The sequence below is a fragment of the Lagenorhynchus albirostris genome, chromosome 19 (genome assembly GCF_949774975.1).
Source record: "Lagenorhynchus albirostris chromosome 19, mLagAlb1.1, whole genome shotgun sequence".
Classification (NCBI taxonomy): Eukaryota; Metazoa; Chordata; class Mammalia; order Artiodactyla; family Delphinidae; genus Lagenorhynchus; species Lagenorhynchus albirostris.
This window is the reverse complement of record NC_083113.1, coordinates 47,318,857-47,337,696: the sequence shown is the minus strand read 5'-3', so window position 1 is coordinate 47,337,696 and position 18,840 is coordinate 47,318,857. Positions and strand designations below refer to the sequence as shown.

General features: G+C 55.9%; 1 protein-coding gene across 2 annotated transcripts; it reads left to right on the top strand.

The window, feature by feature from the left end:
• Positions 1–245: 245 nt before the first annotated feature.
• Positions 246–18,561, top strand: FCSK (fucose kinase). 2 transcript variants are annotated; one of them, XM_060129688.1, is made up of 25 exons: positions 246–477; positions 1,300–1,465; positions 4,202–4,302; positions 4,657–4,808; positions 5,901–5,951; positions 6,914–7,039; positions 7,354–7,426; positions 7,830–7,927; positions 8,329–8,409; positions 8,895–9,014; positions 9,194–9,365; positions 9,780–9,892; positions 10,550–10,651; positions 10,773–10,943; positions 11,429–11,493; positions 12,209–12,579; positions 13,253–13,463; positions 13,638–13,804; positions 13,902–14,123; positions 14,464–14,529; positions 14,771–14,890; positions 16,514–16,701; positions 16,785–16,884; positions 17,387–17,610; positions 17,786–18,561. In XM_060129688.1, the coding sequence occupies exons 3-25, from the start codon at positions 4,221–4,223 to the stop codon at positions 17,858–17,860; spliced, it is 3,150 nt and encodes a 1,049-aa protein (XP_059985671.1). In that variant the 5' UTR covers positions 246–477; positions 1,300–1,465; positions 4,202–4,220; the 3' UTR covers positions 17,861–18,561. The 2 variants fall into 2 exon arrangements, with proteins under 2 accessions (XP_059985671.1, XP_059985670.1); XM_060129687.1 differs by having other exon boundaries at positions 14,464–14,607.
• Positions 18,562–18,840: the final 279 nt, after the last annotated feature.

Genomic DNA, 18,840 nt, shown 5'->3' with positions numbered 1-18,840 from the left:
CCTCACTTCTCGAAGGGAAGAATCACTGCTCTTTAGGAAAGCGCTGCCCTGACTATCTCCGCTGGCTCAGGCGATAGCTCCGAGCTGGGCTTTTGGGGAGGACAAGCCAGGGCGAGAGGAGGGCTGAAACTACATTTCCCAGGGTGCGCCGCGAAGGCACGCACAGCCCCGCGTTCAAGATCCTGCTGTGCCGAGAGCCGGCGGAGGCACGTATATCAGACCGCGCGTATACCGGTACGGTACCCCCAATGTTGTGCGCCGTTTCTCCGCCTCCCTCCTACACTTCTGGACCCGCAGGACTGAGCTGGGCCACTGGCTGCCTGGTTCCTGATAGGGAAGAGCGTCGGGGAACTCTGCAGCAGACCCCGGGCGCCCACTTGCTCCAAGGGACGTCTGCGGGTCCTTCAACCCGTTGGCCTGGGTCTTTCTACAGGAGCTCCGGGACTTGGGGACGCCCGGGACAGGGACCATAGGCAGGTGGGCCTCTGGATGCTGGCGCTGGTGATTTTTCCTTTGAGGTCGCTTTTCCTGCCTCCGTTTACCCCATCGGGGCTCGTCATTATCCACAAATCTCAATTATATGACGTTTGTGTGATTTGCAATGTAATTTTACTCCCAATCACCTTCCTTCTGCCTTTTTTCGCTTCCCAGAAGACAAATCAGATTCCTCCGTGGGGCTACTTTTTCCCCTTAAAATGCAAAATCCCTGCCCCACTTCTCTTCAAAAAGCAAATATGAAGAGGCCTTACTATTTTATTCTGTCCCTGGCTTCCCTATCCTAATTTTAGGCAGCGTGTGGTTGAGGACATTAAGAACTATTTCAACTTGGCCTCAGTAGATAAAGTTCTGTTGGAAGTGTGCAGAATATTGGATAGAGGCCTGTATTAGCTAACATTTCTGTACAAATGTCAGGTACGACAGAGGTTAAAGACTCCAGGAGAGATGTCTTGTTTCTACAGGGTGGGTAAGAACAAGAATCTTGGAGTTGGATACACCTGACCTGCCTGTAAAAGCTGTTTATGTCCTTGGGCAGGCTATTTCATCTCTTTATGCTACAATTTCCTTAAATATAACGTAGGTGTGGTAAAATTCAATTCATAGGGCTGTTGAGTGGGTCGCATGAGCTGATACTTCAACGTGTCTCTGGCGTGGTGCCTGAAGAAGACACTCCCTATGCCACCGGTACTGTTCCACCTTTTGTGTTCTGTTCTCATAATACCCTTTAGTCTGATCGGGCAAGGCATGCTACTTAGCCTTGGTTGATTTTCCCAGGCCTTCCCTGATTTTTTTCTTCTACAGGGGCATCTTTGACCCAGAGAATATATCAGAGCCTTGGCTCCAACCTGCTTCAGAGTCAAGTCGAACTCTCCTGTTGCTTTTCCTCACTGGAGAGAACTACCATTCATTGAGCTCCTGCCGTGTGCCACATATTTTTATGTTTTATTTAATGCAACCATCCTAGGAGGTTGGTATCTTGGCCCCAGTTTTCAATTAGGGAACTGAGGCTCAGAGAGGTTAAGTAACCTGCTCAGGATCACACAGGAAGAGGGAGAGTTGGGGACAGCCTCTGGGGGTTGATTCCCAGCCCAGGACTATTCCTCTGCTCCAGTTTCTAGTAGAGTACAGTCCAGATCATGCCGTCCTCCCTCCTCTGCCTGTGACCTGTCATCTGCTCATGACTCTCAGTCACTATGCCAAGACCGGGCTCAGACCTTTGGACTCTCCTTGGGGCATTTCTTCCTTGCTCTCTTTTAGCACGTTGGCTTGGGATCAAACATCATTATCACCATCACCTAAATAAGAATTTGAGACACCCAGGTCCCAGTCACGGATGCAGCATCAACTAGCATTTGTAAAGTGGACCGAATACTTACCTGGCAGTGGTGTTGTGAAGATGAAAAATCATAGTGCCTTAACTATGGGTCAGAATGGGTGGATGAGCTCACTTCTAGTGGCTGTTATCATTAATGCCATCCCCATTTCATTGTCACATTGTATTGGGCACTTTACATATATTTAGTACGTCTGTTCTTTTTTCCATCCTACAAAGTAGATTCAGTGTAGGGGTTAAGAGAATGGACTCTGGAAAAAAGGTGTCTGGGTTCAAATTTGGCTCTACCACTTGCTAGCTGTGTGACCTTGGTCAAGTCACTTAATCTCTCTGTGCCTCAGTTACTTCATCTTTAAGGATAAAGAAAGTACTTCCCAGACTTTAATTTAGAGGTTCTTACAGTAATTTTTCCTTTGGCAGTCCCAAGAGGAAGATGATATACTCCCATGATGGTTTAGCTCCTCAGAGAAGCAGAGAACGAGATGGGATTAGACTTGCAAGAGATTTATTGGGGGAGGGAAGAAGGGGAGGGAGCTGGAGGAAGCAGGGAGAGCTGTCAGTTTTCAGTTCTGCTTCCTGTGACAGCACCGGAAGGAAGAAAGGAGGTATGGGTAGAAAGCTCTCAGACTGCAGTGCGGTTGTAAGACAGTTTCTGTTGGGTTGATGGGGAGTTCTGGAGCCAAGAGTGCCTGTCAGAGGATCCCCATCTTGTAGGAGTGGGTCTGTCTTCTTCATGTCATTGGTTGGTGGGAAGCATGGCCTCCGTGTGAACAAGATGGGGGCATCTATCCGTTACACTCCCTACCACAGGAGGCCAGAGAGGGTTAGGGGTGCCGAAGATCACACAGGGAGTTGGTGGCCAGTCTGGAATCCCCAGCCACCCCCTTTACTGAGAAGGCCAGATGGGTAACCTGGGGAATGCCTTTGACCTCAGATGCCTGGCCAAGATCTCTAGCTCAGGTTTCCCCTCTGGATTTCCCTCCTGAGCTGAACAGGGAACAGAGCAATTTTTGTTAGTGGTGGAGCTTTCCCTGAAAGCTCGTGGGAGTATGAGCGTTGCTAAGTGGCCGTGTCTGTCAGCCTTAACCATAGGCTTGGTGGCAGCAGAGTCTGGCATAGGAAGGAACCATTACTGAGGTTCAGGTTTCCTGTTGGCTCCGGCTGGGGTGAGGGTTGACTGCAGACGGACGTGTGCTCAGGGCACCTCTGGGGTGGCATGCAGCTCACTCCACCGGCCCTCCCCACACTGAGCTTTGGGGGCTGGGGGGAAGAGGTGGGGGTGGGCTGCTGCATGGGACAGCAACTGGGACCCTGCCAGAGGTAGATGCCAGCGCACTCCTAGGGACTCCTCCACAGAGGTCTTGGGGAGGCCAGGGCCTCTACAGTCAGATTGGTTTCTTATCCGGTAGGAAAGGAATGTTGGGGGAGAGGAGTGGGTGAAGCCATAGCTTTGGCTTCACCTTCCCCTCACTTGCTCAGAGTGCCCTGGAAGAAGATGGCTGACAGGTGGGGTTGCAGACCCCTTCTGGCTTGGAGCCTCTGGGAGGGGAGGTCCCCTCTGAGGTCCCTGTAGTGGGTGCTGTTAGCATGCTGCGCTTGAACAAACTGGTACACCTCTCCCAGAGCTTCCCTCTTTTCCGGGGAATTGCCCTCAGCCTCGGGAGCCTAGAAGTTAGAGCCTCCCTCCCTGCAGCTCAGTGCCAATGATTGGATGATGAGGGGCCTGCGGTACAGAAAGGGCAGCCCCTTGTTTTAAGGTGGGACCCCCTGTCAACCCCACCCCGCTCCCCTTACTTCCTCTCCTGAGGAAATGTCATGCACCCAGATTGATGAAGTCAAAGATACACTCATCACGTGACCCAGCAATCCCACACCTAGGTGTCCGCCTGGAGAGATGAAGTCTTATAGTCACGCTAAATCTGCACATGAATGTTTATAGCAGCTCTATTCATGATTACCAAAACCTGGAAGCAGCCCAGGTGTCCTTTAGTGGGTGGGTGGAGAAACAGACTGTGCGATGTCTATACGACGGAATACTGCTTGGCAAAAAAAGAGAACTATGGATATGCATAGCCAACTTGGATGAATCTCAGAGGCATTATGTTGAGTGAAAGAAGCCAATCTCAAAAGATTACATTCCAACTATAGCTTTGGAGAACAGATGGCTGGTTGTCAGGGGTGAGGGATGGAGGAGGGTGTGACTGTAAAGGGTTAGCATGTGGGAGCTTTTTAAGATGCAGATGGTGGTAGTAACCACAAGAATCTATACATGTATTAAAATTCATAAAACTACTTACAACCAAAGAAATCAATTTTAGGGTATGATAATTAAAAAAAAATTCACATATACCCGTATCTCTGCCCTGGAAGCCCCTCAACTTTGGCCAGAATGGAGCAGCCGAAGGGGGTTGATTGGACGGTCATCATCCTGACATGCCAGTACAAGGACAGCGTCGAGGTCTTCCAGAGAGGTAGTTGATCTCCCTCTCCACTCTGCCCCTAATATGGAACCCTCTCCCCTTTCCTTGTCACATACCCCTACAGCCCCAGGAGCTGGGCAGACCCGGGTTCAAACCCAGATTCTGCTTTTTCCTAGCCACGTGACCTCCGACATAGGTCACTTCACTGAGACTCGGTTTTCTCATATGTGCAATGGGAGTAATTGTACTTACCTCACTGAGTTGGGCAAAGATCTGATGAGCTACTAGATGAAAAGCTGCTAAGTCAAAGAAGATTAAATAATGGCTGTCAGGAGGTTTGCTTGAGGTGCTTGGGACCGGGGTGGAGAGGCTGGGGGACAGGTCCCAGTCATGTTCTGACCGCAGAGCTGGAGATACGGCAGAAGCGAGAGCAGATCCCCACCAGGACGCTGCTGTTGGCCGTGGAAGACCCTGAGGTTCATGTGGGCAGTGGAGGAGCCACCCTCAACGCCCTGCTGGTGGTTGCTGAGCACCTGAGTGCCCGTGCGGGCTTCACTGTGAGTGCTCCTCAAGTGCCCCCTTGGGCACAGCAGGGATGGGGGCTTCAAACAGAGCCTTTCCAAGGTCCCCAGCTCTTCGGGCTCCATTTTCCTGCCCAGTTCTGGTTTGGCATCAGTTTTTGCGTCTGTAGGTTGAGCAGACTCGTCCAGGTGAGGGCAGAAGGCAGGGGCGGCCTTTGTAGTGGTTTTAGAAAGTCAGAGCCAGTATCTAGGAGTTAGGCTTTCTGGCTTCCCTTGAGAAATCTCCTCTTGCTACCCTGGACTCTCCTTCCCACATAGCAGTGGTTTGCTGGAACTGAGGTGCAGTGGCCCCTGGTGCGTAGAGCGTGGGCCCACGTCCCACACACACCCAGCCACTTCACGAGGTCACCTTGCCTGCATGGCACCCTGGCACAGGCAGTGAGGGTGGTCACAGGCATGGACACGCTCTGGCAGTGGGGATGGCACCCGCAGGGGAGGGGACCACTGTGTGGTTGCCATGAAGCTGACTTACTGCGAGTCACCCGCCAGCCAGCCCCACGTTCTCGCCTGCAGCCTTCCGTAAAAACGGGACAGGGGAGTGGCCCAACTGGAAAGCTGCTGTGCTTCCTTATCCAGGAGTGGCCAGGGCTGCCTCGTGCCTGCCTGTGGCCATTGGTCTTGACCTTGCTGGTTGTTCCTTTGTTTTGTTTTTTTTAAAATTAATTTTATTTATTTATTTTTGGCTGCGTTGGGTCTTTGTTGCTGCGCACGGGCTTTCTCTAGTTGCAACAAGCGGGGGCTACTCTTTGTTGCAGTGTGCGTGCTTCTCATTGCAGTGGCTTCTCTTGTTGCAGAGCACGGGCTCTAGGCGCGTGGGCTTCAATAGTTGTGACGCACGGGCTCAATAGTTGTGGTGCATGGGCTTAGTTGCTCCGTGGCATGTGGGATCTTCCCAGACCAGGGATCGAACCCGTGTCCCCCTTCATTGGCAGGCAGATTCTTAACCACTGCACCACCAGGGAAGTCCCCCCTTTGGTTCTTGTGTGGACTTGTGCTGGGGTCTCTCCCTGCACAAGAGGGTGACATCCGCCCAGACCTCTGTGAACAGTGCTCTTCCACTTTTGATAGGTGGTCACATCAGATGTTCTGCACTCGGCCTGGATCCTCATCCTGCACATGGTCAGTAGAATGCTGGGCAGGGGCCATGCAGAAGGATGGTCAGTCCTCGGGGTTGGATGGGACTTTAGGGGTCTTCTGCCTTTGTGTGCAGTGTGCATTGTGCAAATCCTGAAGAATCAGAAATACAATTAATCCAGGTGTCCAAAATAGGGAACCGGTTAAATATAAACAGCATATCCTCCTGGTGGAATATTAGACAATGATTGAAAGGTCCATTTAACTCTCTGCACCGACCTGTGCATTGACCAGCTCTGTGACCTGGGGCCAGTCACTTGACTGTTTCTAGGCCTCAGTTTCCTCATCAGTAAAATGAGGATGGCAGCAGTTCTTACTTCATGTGGATGTGCTGAGATGACCCATCAAATGCTTAAATTGGGGCCTGGCCTGGCTCCCTGTGAGCATTGGTGAATATATTTTCATTGTTCAGTGAAAAAGGCCAGCCGCACAAGTTTGTATAGAATGATCTCAGCCTTTTTAATTGAAAGTTTGATTGAGATCATTGTAGATCCACATTTAAGAAACAATCCAGAGGGAAGCCTCTGTAAACTTTGCCCAGAGCTTGCCAATGGTCATATTTTCCAAAACTATAGTATAATTACAGCCAGGATATTGACATTGATATGGTTCCCAATCTTTCTCCAGTTTGACTTGTACTCGTGTGTGTGTGTGCGTGTGTGTGTGTGTGAAGTTCTGTTGTCTCCGTCTTTTTCATTTTTGTAAAAAAAAAAAAAAGTATGCATATGAGGTATATGAAAGGGCATAACCTCAAAATGAGGGCAACGGTTATTATCCCTGAGGGATTGTTTTTCTTTCTGTGTATCTGCATTTGCTAATTTTTTACCATAATCATGTAATTTAAAAAATCACATGAGAACACACTCTGTAAAAGTCCTCTAGCTTGATGGCTTTCTGCCCAGGCTCTCTGCCTCAAGCTCTTCTGCCTGTGCCTGCTCCCACCCCAGGGCCGAGACTTCCCCTTCGATGACTGTGGCCGGGCCTTCACCTGCCTCCCTGTGGAGAACCCCCAGGCCCCTGTGGAGGCCGTGGTCTGCAACTTGGACTGCTTGCTGGACATCATGAGCCATCGGGTGAGACAGGCAGCTGCCATGGGGCCTTGTCCTGCTGAGCCACCAGCCATAGTCTGTGCTGGCTCAGACAGGGGATGCCAGGAACAATGGCTTCAGGTGCCTGGAGTTAGAGCTTCAGGATGTTAGCGTTGGCCACACTGCGGGGAGGTACGGCCTCAGGAAGTAGGCGGGAGGGCTGGCATCGGCACCATGGATATAGGGAGGCCCCTGTTACCTCAGCAGCCCGAGTCTCCCTGGAACAGGCCGAGGCTGTGCTGTGTGGGAGCAGAGGAAGGGCTGGGCCCGGCCACCAGCTTCATTCTCTCTCCCCACAGCTGGGCCCAGGCTCCCCGCCAGGCGTGTGGGTTTGCAGCACCGACATGCTGCTGTCTGTTCCTCCAAACCCAGGTGAGCCTGAGAAGGCTTGGGACTGTCTTCCCTAGCCACAGCCAACGTGGCTCTGCCTCTCCTCACCCACCCCGTCTCTGGGCCTGGCCTGCTGCCCTGTTCACAAGGGCAGCTCTAAGGTTTGAAGGATGGAGCTTAGACCAGGAGGCAGGGCTTCCCCTGCTGGGCCAGTCTGCCTGTCCGTAGAATGGAGATACCCAGCCCTGCCCCCTTTTCCCCAAAGGGCTCTGTGGACAAACTTTGGGGGTGAGGTGTTGTCATTCTCCCAGAGGAATGTCCATTTGGCTTTGGAAACCATATCTTCTTTAGAGGTGCCTGGATGCCCCTGCCCTCCTCCTGGAAGGGATTCCCCCATTCCTTGGGTTGGGGTCCCTGGAGAGCCTCCTGACTCCCCCACCTGCAGGGATCAGCTGGGACGGCTTCCGGGGAGCCAGAGTGATCGCCCTTCCGGGGAGCACGGCCTATGCCCGGAACCATGGTGTTTACCTCACGGACTCCCAGGTAGTGCCCCTGGGGCAGCAGCGTGGGCAGCTGAGCCATCCTGGGATGGCCTCCTGGTCCTGTGCTCTGGGCAGCCTCGTCCTGGACTTTCTGGCATGGTCTGGATCTGGAGGAGTTTCGCCCCATGGCAGCAGCTGTTGTGCTCACTTAGTCTTTTACCAAACATGAATTGCCCCTGATCCCGTGCCAGGCTCTGTGCCCAGGCTTGGGGCTGTGGAGACATTTGAAGCCTGCCCTCCACTGTGAGGGTGGGGGAGGTCTCAGGCACTTGTATCCCCAGGAGTATGCTGGGGCCTGTCAGACTTGCATCCTGGGTTTACATCTGGAGAACACCCTTGCATGCCCTCTTTCGTAATCCTCTGTTGCTCCCTTCCCTAACTCTGTTTTCTGCTCCCACGTAGGGCTTCGTTTTGGACATTTATTACCAAGGCACCGAGGCAGAGATACAACGATGTGCCAGGCCTGATGGGCGGGTGCCACTGGTATGGCTGCCAGGGCAGAGCCCCACTCCTTCTGGGGAAGGCTAGAACCAGAATCTGAGGAAGATCTGGAACTGGTATTCAGGGGAGCAGGTGAAGCCAAAATCTGAGGAGGGGTAGCCTTGGAATTCAGGGTCTTGTCCCAAATGAGAAAGGCTGGAACCAGACTCAGGGGATCCTTCTAGAATGAAGGACAAAGGTACGAGTGGTGGATAAGAGCCTGGGACTAGACTATAGGGAAGATGGAGAACTGGGTTTGGGAGGAGACCTGAAAATTGAGGGGGTCCTGAAGTTGCCTGCTGAGGGGCCCTTGGTGGAGCTGCCTCCAGTAAGCCTGGAGTCTGGGTGCTGGAGTGGCCCAGAAGATGAATGATCCTTTCCGGTGTGGCAGTCAGCCTTGCTTGGCCCATCTGCACATGGCCCTCCCCAACTCAGGCACAAGGCTGGCCCCAGGGTCTCCCACCTGACCCTTGTGGGGGCCCCTCCAGGTTTCTGGGCTTGTCTTCTTCTCTGTGGAAACTGCTGAGCACCTCCTGGCCACCCATGTGAGCCCGCCTCTGGACGCCTGCACCTACATGGGCTTGGACTCCGGAGCCCGGCCTGTCCAGGTGACTGGGATTGGGGACTGGCAGGTCCTGGCCTGGGCACGAGGCACTGACACTGGCAGCCTGGCTGTGTGACCTCAGGCCAGTCCTTTCCCCTCTCTATGTCAGCGTCTCTAGAGATGGAACCGCCCCAGCTCAGCCTAGGAACCCACTAATAGCAGTGCTTCCCGCCCTTGTCCCAGCTGTCTCTATTTTTTGACATCCTGCTCTGCATGGCCCGGAACGTGAGAAGGGAGGACTTCCTGGTGGGGCAGCCCCCAGAGATGGGGCAAGGTGACGCGGACATCGCAGGTTATCGGCATGGAGCCCGGGCAGAGCTGTGGAGGGAGCTTCGCGATCAGCCCCTCACAGTGGGTGGGTACTGCCTCTTGGCTCTCCGGGGTGGGGAGGCCATGGGAGTGAAGGCCCCCAGAATGAGGCTCCCACCCCACCTGCCTGGCCCCAGGCTCCTGGACCAGGCAGGCCTAGTGAGTGCATGGACTAGACAATTACCCTCTCCCAGTTCCGAGTCCCCTGCTGAGGTAACTCTCCTCTTCTTCCTTTGTCTCATTCTTGGGCTCCAGTCCTGGTCTTTCTGCTTTCTAGCTGTGTGACTTTGGGCAGGTTGCTGAGCCTCTCTGGATCTCAGCTTCCCCATTGGCACAGCGGGCTCATTTCCATGCTTGCCCTCCCAGGCCCTGATGAAGATGTGTCTTCTGGTGGGAGGCCCAGCCTGGTGTCAGAGCTGCAACATGCAGGGTGTTGGGGTCAGTACTTGTATCTTTACAGCATATGTCCCTGACGGCAGCTACAACTACATGACCAACTCAGCCAGTGAGTTCCTGCACAGTCTCACATTCCCGGGGGCTCCTGGGGCCCAGGTTGTGCACTCCCAGGTGGAGGTAAGACCTGCCTGGAGGTAAGGCCAGCAGAGGGGCCTACGGGGTACCTGAAGACAGGTAGGAATGGGGGTGATGCAGGGAGGGGAGGGAATAGCTCACTCTTGGGACAGATTATCTATGCGTGTAGGTGTTATTATCCCCATTTTGCATGTGAGTCTGGAGGCTCAGAGAGGTTAAGTTACTTGCCTAAGACCACAGAGCCAGTAAGTGGCCAAGTCAGGATTCTACATCCAAGCCTGAGTGAGCAGCTAGAGAAGATTCCCCCCCCACACACCCTTTCTGAAGGGTCTGCTTGGGGATTCAGGCAAATTCATGGTGATGGGGCAGGTAGAGTTCAGAGGTGGCCCTCAGGGTGGCAGGGGTAGGGGTAGCTGGACAGGTGGGAGAGGTTTTCTGGGGGAGCTGTCATCTGGTGGGACCTCCACTACTGGGTGCAGATTTGCTTTGGAGGAGAAGGCAGGGAGAGCGTGCCCCTGGGGGAGCAGCAGAAATCAAGATGGGATGGGAGTCAGCCTGAGGCTGTGGCCAGGGAGATACCGAGAGGGATCTGACTGGCCGACAGGCGCAGGGAGCAGCAGGAATTCTGGCTCTGGCTGTGGAGGAGAATTGGGGCAGCCCCCGCCCCGGGCCCTCACAGCTTTCTCCCTGGCTTCACAGGAGCGGCAGCTACTGGGGGCCGGGAGCTCTGTGGTCAGCTGCCTGCTGGAGGGCCCCGTCCAGCTGGGTCCTGGGAGTGTCCTGCAGCACTGCCACCTGCGGGTGAGGCCTGAGAGGGCAGGCAGAGGGAGGGCAAGGGTACGGGAGCCAGGGTCCTGTGTGTTTTGTGGGCGTGCTTGGGGTTCCCCTGCCCACGCAGGACGCCTGCCCGCTTTCCTGCCAGGGCCCCATTCACATCGGCACTGGCTGCTTCGTGAGTGGCCTGGACATGGCCCAGTCCGAGGCACTGCACGGCTTGGAGCTGCACGACCTCGTCCTGCAGGGACACCATGTGCAGCTGCACGGCGCCCGCAGCCGGGCCTTCACCCTCGTTGGCCGTCTCGACAGCTGGGAAGTAGGTGCTCACCCGCCTCCCCGCGCCCCCATTCTTTAGGCTTTGGGGAGCACCGGGGGTCCTAGCGCAGCTTCACTGCAGGGCTCGCTGAGCGCTCACCTGAGGGATAGGCAGTGAGGAGAGTGTAGCCAGTAGAGTCTCAACAGGCCTTTACCTCCCTCCTCAGCTGCTCTGACGCAGGCTGGGTGGGGATTCTTATCCCCATTTTTCAGGCCGGAGACTGAGGTTCAGAGAGAGAGGTGACCCGCCTTGGGCTGCAGAGCCAGTTATGGAGGGTCAGGCGCCAGGATTCTGCTCCAAGTTCCAGGCACCCGGGCTGGAATGTGGAAGCTCCAGGACTTGATGCTGTTTCAGAACTTGCTTGCCTAAGTGCCCCTGTCTCTTTTCCTGTCCCCTCTTGAGCAGATCCTTGTCCTCTGGCCTTATTGCCCTTAACCCCTTCCTGTGGCCCCTGCAGCCCTGACTGCTTCCTTCTCTTTCCCCAGAGACAGGGGACAGGAACGTATCTCAACATGTCTTGGAGTCAGTTCTTCCAGAAGACAGGCATTCGGTAGGGTTGGTGGCCCCACGGGCCTCTGGGGGTCTCGGCAGCCAGGGTGGTAGCTGCTTGGAGGCTCATTCTGCTCATCCTGCCCCACCTCCCACCATCCCTGCAGTCTGGGGTCGTTTTTTTTTTTTTAATTTATTTCATTTATTTTTGGCTGCGTTGGGTCTTCATTGCTGCGGGTGGGCTTTCTCTAGTTGCGGCGAGCAGGGGCTACTCTTCGTTGCGGTGCGCGGGCTTCTCACTGCAGTGGCTTCTCTTGTTGCGGAGCATGGGCTACAGGCACACGGGCTTCAGTAGTTGTGGCACGCAGGCTCAGTAGTTGTGGCTCGTGGGCTTAGTTGCTCCACGGCATGTGGGATCTTCCTGGACCAGGGCTCGAACCAGTGTCCCCTGTGCTGGCAGGCAGATTCCTAACCACTGTGCCACCAGGGAAGTCCCCTGGGGTAGTTTCGAGCAGCCTGATTTTCCCTAGCATCTTCTCCCTGGGCAACTCCAAATTCCTGGCCGTGCTCAGGCTTTGGGATTTTGTTCAATGGCCTGGGGAAGGAGGCAGGGCAGCTGGGCCTCCCTCCCTGAATTGCCTGCTTGTGCGGCCTCTGGAGTTCGTCCTGTCCCCATGAATGAGCCAACCCCCAGCTGACAGGTGGTCAGGTCTTGGTGACCAGGCAGGAGCACTTGCTTCCCTCCTGCTCATGTGTCTTCTTTCTCCCCACATCAGGGACTGGGACCTGTGGGACCCAGACATGCCCCGCATTGAGCGCTGCCTTCTCAATGCCCGTCTCTTTCCCGTGCTCCACCCCTCGAGGGCCCTGGGGCCCCAGGACATGCTGTGGATGCTGGACCCCCAGGAGGCTGGGAGCAAGGCCCTGCGGGCTTGGCGAGCCTCCTGGCGTCTGTCATGGGAGCAGCTGCAGCCGTGCCTGGATCGGGCTGCCACACTGGCCTCCCGCCGGCACCTGTTCTTCCGCCAGGCCCTGCATAAGGCGCGGCACGTGCTGGAGGCCCGACAGGACCTCAGCCTGCGCCCGCTGATCCAGGCTGCTGTGCGCGAGGGCTGTCCTGGGCCCCTGATGGCCACCCTGGACCAGGGTGAGTGTGCTGGGCACCCATGCTGGGAAGCCAGACCCAGCATCACCTGCCCTGTCTGCCCTCTAGGTCATCGACCTGAGGGTACTAGGGAGTCATGAGACTTTAAAGCAGGGGAAAGACACAAATGGACTTAACTTTTAGGTTTCTGGGAAGCTCCATCCCTGTTAGTGGGGAGTTTGGTGAGAGGCGGAGGCCTGGGGCTGAGCCTCTGGGTCCTGTGAGCATCGGCAAAGGCTGCACGTTCTGTGCGGGGGTGGGGGGGGGCTGGATGTGGGTGAAGAGCTCCAGCACAGCCCGGGGGATGTGGCCCGCCCTGCATGGGACCCAGGCATTCTGTGGGGACTCAGCCTTAGCCTCACAGGGACTGCCTCATTCCCCATTTCAGTTATTCACTCATGGCCACACAGCTGGTTGGTGGGGGGCTGAGACTGAACCCAGGTGGTTTGCCCCCCAAGCCTGAGCTCTTACTCATTAAGGGCATACTGGGTGGGGGGTGCAGAGGCATGTCTGGGCTGGGGCTGGTGGGATGAGAACTTTGCCAGGCAGAAGAGTGGGGAGCATTCCCAGGCAAGGATACATCTTGGGCAAAAGTGAAGAGGTGTGGGGTGCTTGAGGGCAGGGGGCATTGAGGGCGGGCCTCCTCCCCAGCTACTACTGACTCCTGGTCCCTCAGTGGCAGCTGGTGTGGGAGATCCTGGCGTGGCAGCCCGGGCACTGGCCTGTGTGGCGGATGTCCTGGGCTGCATGGCAGAGGGCCAAGGAGGCTTACGGAGTGGGCCAGCTGCCAACCCTGAGTGGGTGCGGCCCTTCTCGTACCTGGAGTGTGGAGACCTGGCGCGGGGCGTGGCGGCGCTTGCCGAGGAGCGGGACAAGTGGCTGAGCAGGTGGGTGCTAATGATGTCAAAACCCTTGGAGTAGCCCCCTGCCGTCCTTGGAGGTGGAAACCCAGAGAGAGGTGGAGTGTCCTCAGGTCACCTAGGGCAGTCACTCCCCAAACCCAAGCAGCCCGCCCCCAGCTTGGGGCTCCATGCCACCATCTCTCTGTTCCCTCCTGGCAGACCAGCCTTACTAGTACGAGCTGCCCGCCACTACGAGGGGGCTGGGCAGATCCTGATCCGCCAGGCTGTGATGTCAGCCCAGCACTTTGTCTCCTCGGTGCCGGTAGAGCTGCCAGCACCTGGGCAGTGGGTGGTGGCTGAGTGCCCGGCTCGAGTGGACTTCTCTGGTGAGCCCCTTGGGGGGGGCGGTAGGGGTGAGGGTAGCCACCCCAGAACTGAGCTGGCAGCCCCTGTGACCAGCTTGGTCTTGTTCAATTGCCACAGGGGGCTGGAGTGACACGCCACCCCTTGCCTATGAGCTTGGTGGGGCAGTGCTGGGCCTGGCTGTGCGAGTGAATGGCCGCCGGCCCATTGGGGCCAGGGCTCGCTGCATCCCAGAGCCCGAGCTGTGGCTGGCATTGGGACCTCGGCAGGACGAGATGGCCACGAAGATAGTATGCGGGAGCCTGGATGACCTGCAGGATTACTGCCAGCCCCATGCCCCAGGTCAGGGCACCTGTGAATTGCGCAGGTGGGGATGGCACACCTAGCCAGCTGGGGGACGGGGGCAGAACCCGAGAGACCCTGCAGGCCATGGGTGCCTGGCCTGAGGGCGAGCCAGTCTGGTGGAGGAGCCCTGGCGTTGCGCTGCCCAGGCACAGGAGGTAGAGCTGGCACATTTGCGGTGTTATGGGGCCCAGAGGACCTTTTGTGGCTTGGGGATGGGGTCTGCACCGCTGCTGGGCTTTTACCCCCTAGATGAGCCCCAGGCCAGGCTGAGATGGGTGGGGTGTCTGTTTCCACCCCTGGAGACCAGATTCCTTGCCGGATGCTGCTCACTCCACAGGGGCGCTGTTGAAGGCGGCCTTCATCTGTGCGGGGATCGTGAGTGTCCACTCCAAGCTCTCGCTGAGTGAGCAGCTGCTGTGTACCTTTGGGGGCGGCTTTGAGCTGCATACCTGGTCCGAGCTGCCCCATGGCTCTGGCCTTGGTGAGCAGGCCCTGTCTCCCTGCTGCTCACTGACTCCGTTCCCCCTTTCAGCTTTGCCTCCAATCCTCTCCCCAGCCTCTGCCCAGTGGAGAGGGAGGGGGTGGGGCAGGATTGGGCCGGGCAGAGCTGTTTCATGGCTGGTACTCTCCTCTGTGCCCTGCAGGCACCAGCAGCATCCTGGCGGGGGCTGCCCTGGCCGCCTTGCAGCGGGCCGCAGGCCGGGCGGTGGGCACGGAGGCCCTGATCCACGCAGTGCTGCATCTGGAGCAGGTGCTTACCACAGGTATGGCCTGCCCCAGGGCAGAGGGAGGTCACTGGAACTTTTTCAGGGGCCTCCAGGGGCTTCCCTGGACCTGCAGACAGAACTGTGCTGCTCCTTACAATGGTTAGAACTTCCCTCTTATCACTCTGACACTCTCCCTCTGGTGGTTTTCAAAATGAAATATTTCTACCTCAAAGGACTTGATGTAGGAGCACCTACTAAGTGTTAAGAGTCTGTGCTGCACCTTTCATGTGTGTTAGGTATTCCTCATGTCTCTGTTCCTACCCAGGGCTGTCCCTCAGGGCAGGGCTGGGTTTGGATTAGGGGACAGGACCTTCAGTCTGTTCTTCAGCACCGTGCCTCTCTCTTGGGCTAGGGCCACTTGTCCCTCGCTTCCCCCACCACATGATGGGGTACCAAGTGCATGGCTGTGATCATACAGAATGTCACCACTAGCACCATGGCTGTGATCATACAGAATGTCACTAGCTTCTCCTACTCATCACTGTGGCCCCTTAGCATCCATGCACAATGGAGAGCAGCCAGAGGTTTGTCTGGCTCTAGGGTGCTCTGGTCACCTCAGGATGCCAGGCCTCATCTTCAGCATGACTCTGGGAGGGAAACTGCCACAAAGATGTATAGATGCCTGATTATGGTATCTTCTCTGGCCACTTTGTAGCCTAGCTCCCTCCTTTCATTGTAATGACTCACATCCCATAATAGGTAGTCATTAGCAAAAGGGGCAGATGGGGAAGCTTTTTTAATTTTCTTTTGAGGTACACTGTTCATATCTCTCATTTGGTCAAATGACAACTATTTATCGAATACCCTCTCTGTATTGGGCCCTGGGGATAAAACGAGCAAAAACAGCATCCCTGCCATCAAAAGTCTTATACAGTCTATTGGAGACAAACACTGATCAATAACCACTCCAATAAATGTATAATTACAAGCTACGCTACGTGCTCCGAAGGAGAGGGGTGCAATTAAGGAGTTCTTGACATTCCAGGCCTGACGCTAACCACATTTTGGCTGTAAAGTTCCAGATGCCTCCTGCCATTTGCATTTTATACTCGAAATCCTTGCAGACCCTTCTCCAAATATCAAAGGCCTATCCCAGAATCATCTCAAGTTTTGACATTTTTATATAGCTGCAAGAAGAAAAGAGATCCGTACCTTTCATTAGTAAAGCAAAATGTGAACAAGCTATTTTAAGTTTGATAAGAAATGCTGAGAAGCTTATTTCCACCATCAACACCCTTTATCAGGCAAGCCAGGGTGCAGGGACTGTTAGGTGTAGGGAAAGTCCTATGTCATCCCTCCTCAGGGGGAAAGGTTAGTGTAAGGTCTTAATCCTTTGATGTGGTTTACCCCAATTCCAAGTACACATTAGGTCTGCAACAAAACTCAGGCCTTGTGCATTCTAAGCTTGGCTCCAGAATGAAGCCCCTTCCATTGCTGGGCTCAACTTGCTCCCAGGGCGGGGGCAGAAGCTGCACAGCTCACCTGGCCCAGCGGAAGTTGTGGGGGGAAGCTGTCTTCCCACACTGGTCCCTGCCAGGGATGCAAGGCCAGGAGCCTGTACTGGGAGAGGGAAGCTGGGCCAGATAGGCTACAACAGTGACGGGGCCCGGGCTCTCGCAGGAGGTGGCTGGCAGGACCAAGTGGGTGGCCTAATGCCTGGCATCAAGGTGGGGCGCTCCCGGCCTCAGCTGCCGCTGAAGGTGGAAGTGGAAGAGATCACTGTGCCTGCGGGCTTTGTCCAGAAGCTCAATGACCACCTGCTCCTGGTGTACACTGGCAAGACCCGTCTGGCCCGGAATCTGCTGCAGGTGAGCCCTGGCCCCAGAAGGGAGGGACGTGAGATGGCTCAGCTAAGCTGAGCCTCACTGCACCCCTCCTGCCCCACCTGTAGGACGTGCTGAGGAGCTGGTATGCCCGGCTGCCTGCCGTTGTGCAGAATGCCCACAACCTGGTGCGGCACACCGAGGAGTGTGCTGAAGCCTTCCGCCAAGGTAAGGCGCTTCTTCCCCGGAGCTCAGGCACCAGGAGTGAGTGCCTGTTGCCTGTGGGTCTGAGGCCCGGGGCCTTTGCAGACTTGGCACCAGCCCTAGGTGTGAAGCCTCTGTCCTCTGCAGGGTCCCACACTGAGGTGGGAGTCACATCTCAGGTCAATACTTGCATCCTGGGGAAAGCCTCCAGCCCCACCTACCAGGAAGCAGATGGGAGAAGAGGCTTGGCTCCATAGCCGAGTTCCAGGGAGTCAGAGCTGATTCGGGTTACACAGTTCAGTGAACACTGTGCCGGGTACCACGCCAACTGCTCTGTGCTCGTTAGTCCTCAAACAACCCCGTGAGGTGGGCTTTATCACTCCTGTTTCCAGTGAGTACTGAACCCAGGTTCTTAACTATGACACTGGTTAAGAAGTGCCTCTTGGCACCCCATCCAGTCTACAGAGGGGCACTGAGTGAATATCCTGGTCCAGGCACACAAGTCCCCTCTCTGCCCCCACCCCAGGGAGCCTGCCTCTGCTGGGCCAGTGCCTGACATCATACTGGGAGCAGAAGAAGCTCATGGCTCCAGGCTGTGAGCCCTTGGCTGTGCGGCGTATGATGGATGTCCTGGCCCCCCACGTGCATGGCCAGAGCCTGGCAGGGGCAGGTGGCGGGGGCTTTCTCTACCTATTGACCAAGGAGCCGCGGCAAAAGGAGGCTCTGGAGGCTGTGCTGGCCAAGACTGAGGTATGGTGTGGTCGGGGTATGGTATCTGGTGCGGGACAGGAGCCCTCCCTGTGGCCCACCAGCTAACCAGCGGCTACAGGTGTAAGTCCCCTTGGCCCTGCAGCCACAGTCCAGCCTCCCGAAAGCCTAAAACCCACCCAGAACCCTCTTAGCACCTCCTGTCCTTTGCTGCTAGGGCCTCGGAAACTACAGCATCCACCTGGTAGAAGTGGACACTCAGGGCCTGAGCCTGCAGCTGCTGGGGGACTGAGACCTCAGCCTGATGCCCCTTCTCATGAGGCTTGTCCCTCTGCAAGAGGAGAAAGCCTGGAGCTGTAGCAGGCCCTCCCTTCCTTCCCCCATGGGAGCGCTCAGTCTTCTACTCTTCACCCACTTCTTTGTGAATCTGCTTCCAAAGGAAGCCAACCTGAGCTCAGGCCCAGCCCTTTCTAAAAGTTGGTGAGGCACAGACGGTGCTTGGGAACAGGACTGTGACCTCCTGGTTGACAGGGGCCTAGGCTTGGTGTCTGCTCCATCTGGACACAGGAAGGTCCTAAGTTCAGCGTCCACTGTGACCTTTACAAATCTGATGGCCCAGCTTGGGCCTTGGCCTTCTCTCTCTCCATGAGGGCCTGGAAGAAGGGGATGACAACCAGCCTTGGCAGATGGCTGGGTTCCCTTGGTAAGGCCGACCCTGAAGAGGCCCTTTGAGGCATTTCCTGTGGCCTTCCTTAGAGGTCAGGCTTTTGCCTGAGTAGAGACTTCCTGTTCCACACTCACTCCCAAGCTGACTTAATGGGGGAGTGGGAACAGGGATGAGGGTCCACACTCGTGTCTGTGGCAGAGAGCCAGTGCAGTCCTGCAGCAAGTCACTGCTAATCGTGGCCTTAACCAGCAACTCTGCCATGTGCCTGTGGGCCGTGAGTTCTCAGGACTGCAGTCTTCTTGGAATAAATTCACTCTGCTCTTCAAGGTTGTCCTCATAAAGATCTTTTTTGTTCCTGCTGGGAGCAATTCCCACTTCCCCTGGCACTGTGGGAAACTGCCCCTGGGATGATCCAACTTCTGGTGCTGAGGGCCCAAGAGATGGGATGAGGGTCCGGGATTGGATGAGGTACCTGTTATCATGTGGGTCCTGGTGGTGGCCATGTGCCTCTCTGGGTGTGGGAGGAGGCTGAGGATTTAGGCTTTTGCCTTCACATTTCAGTGCAACTGATGGACCTGTCTTGCTCTGTAGCATCCAGCCCTTCC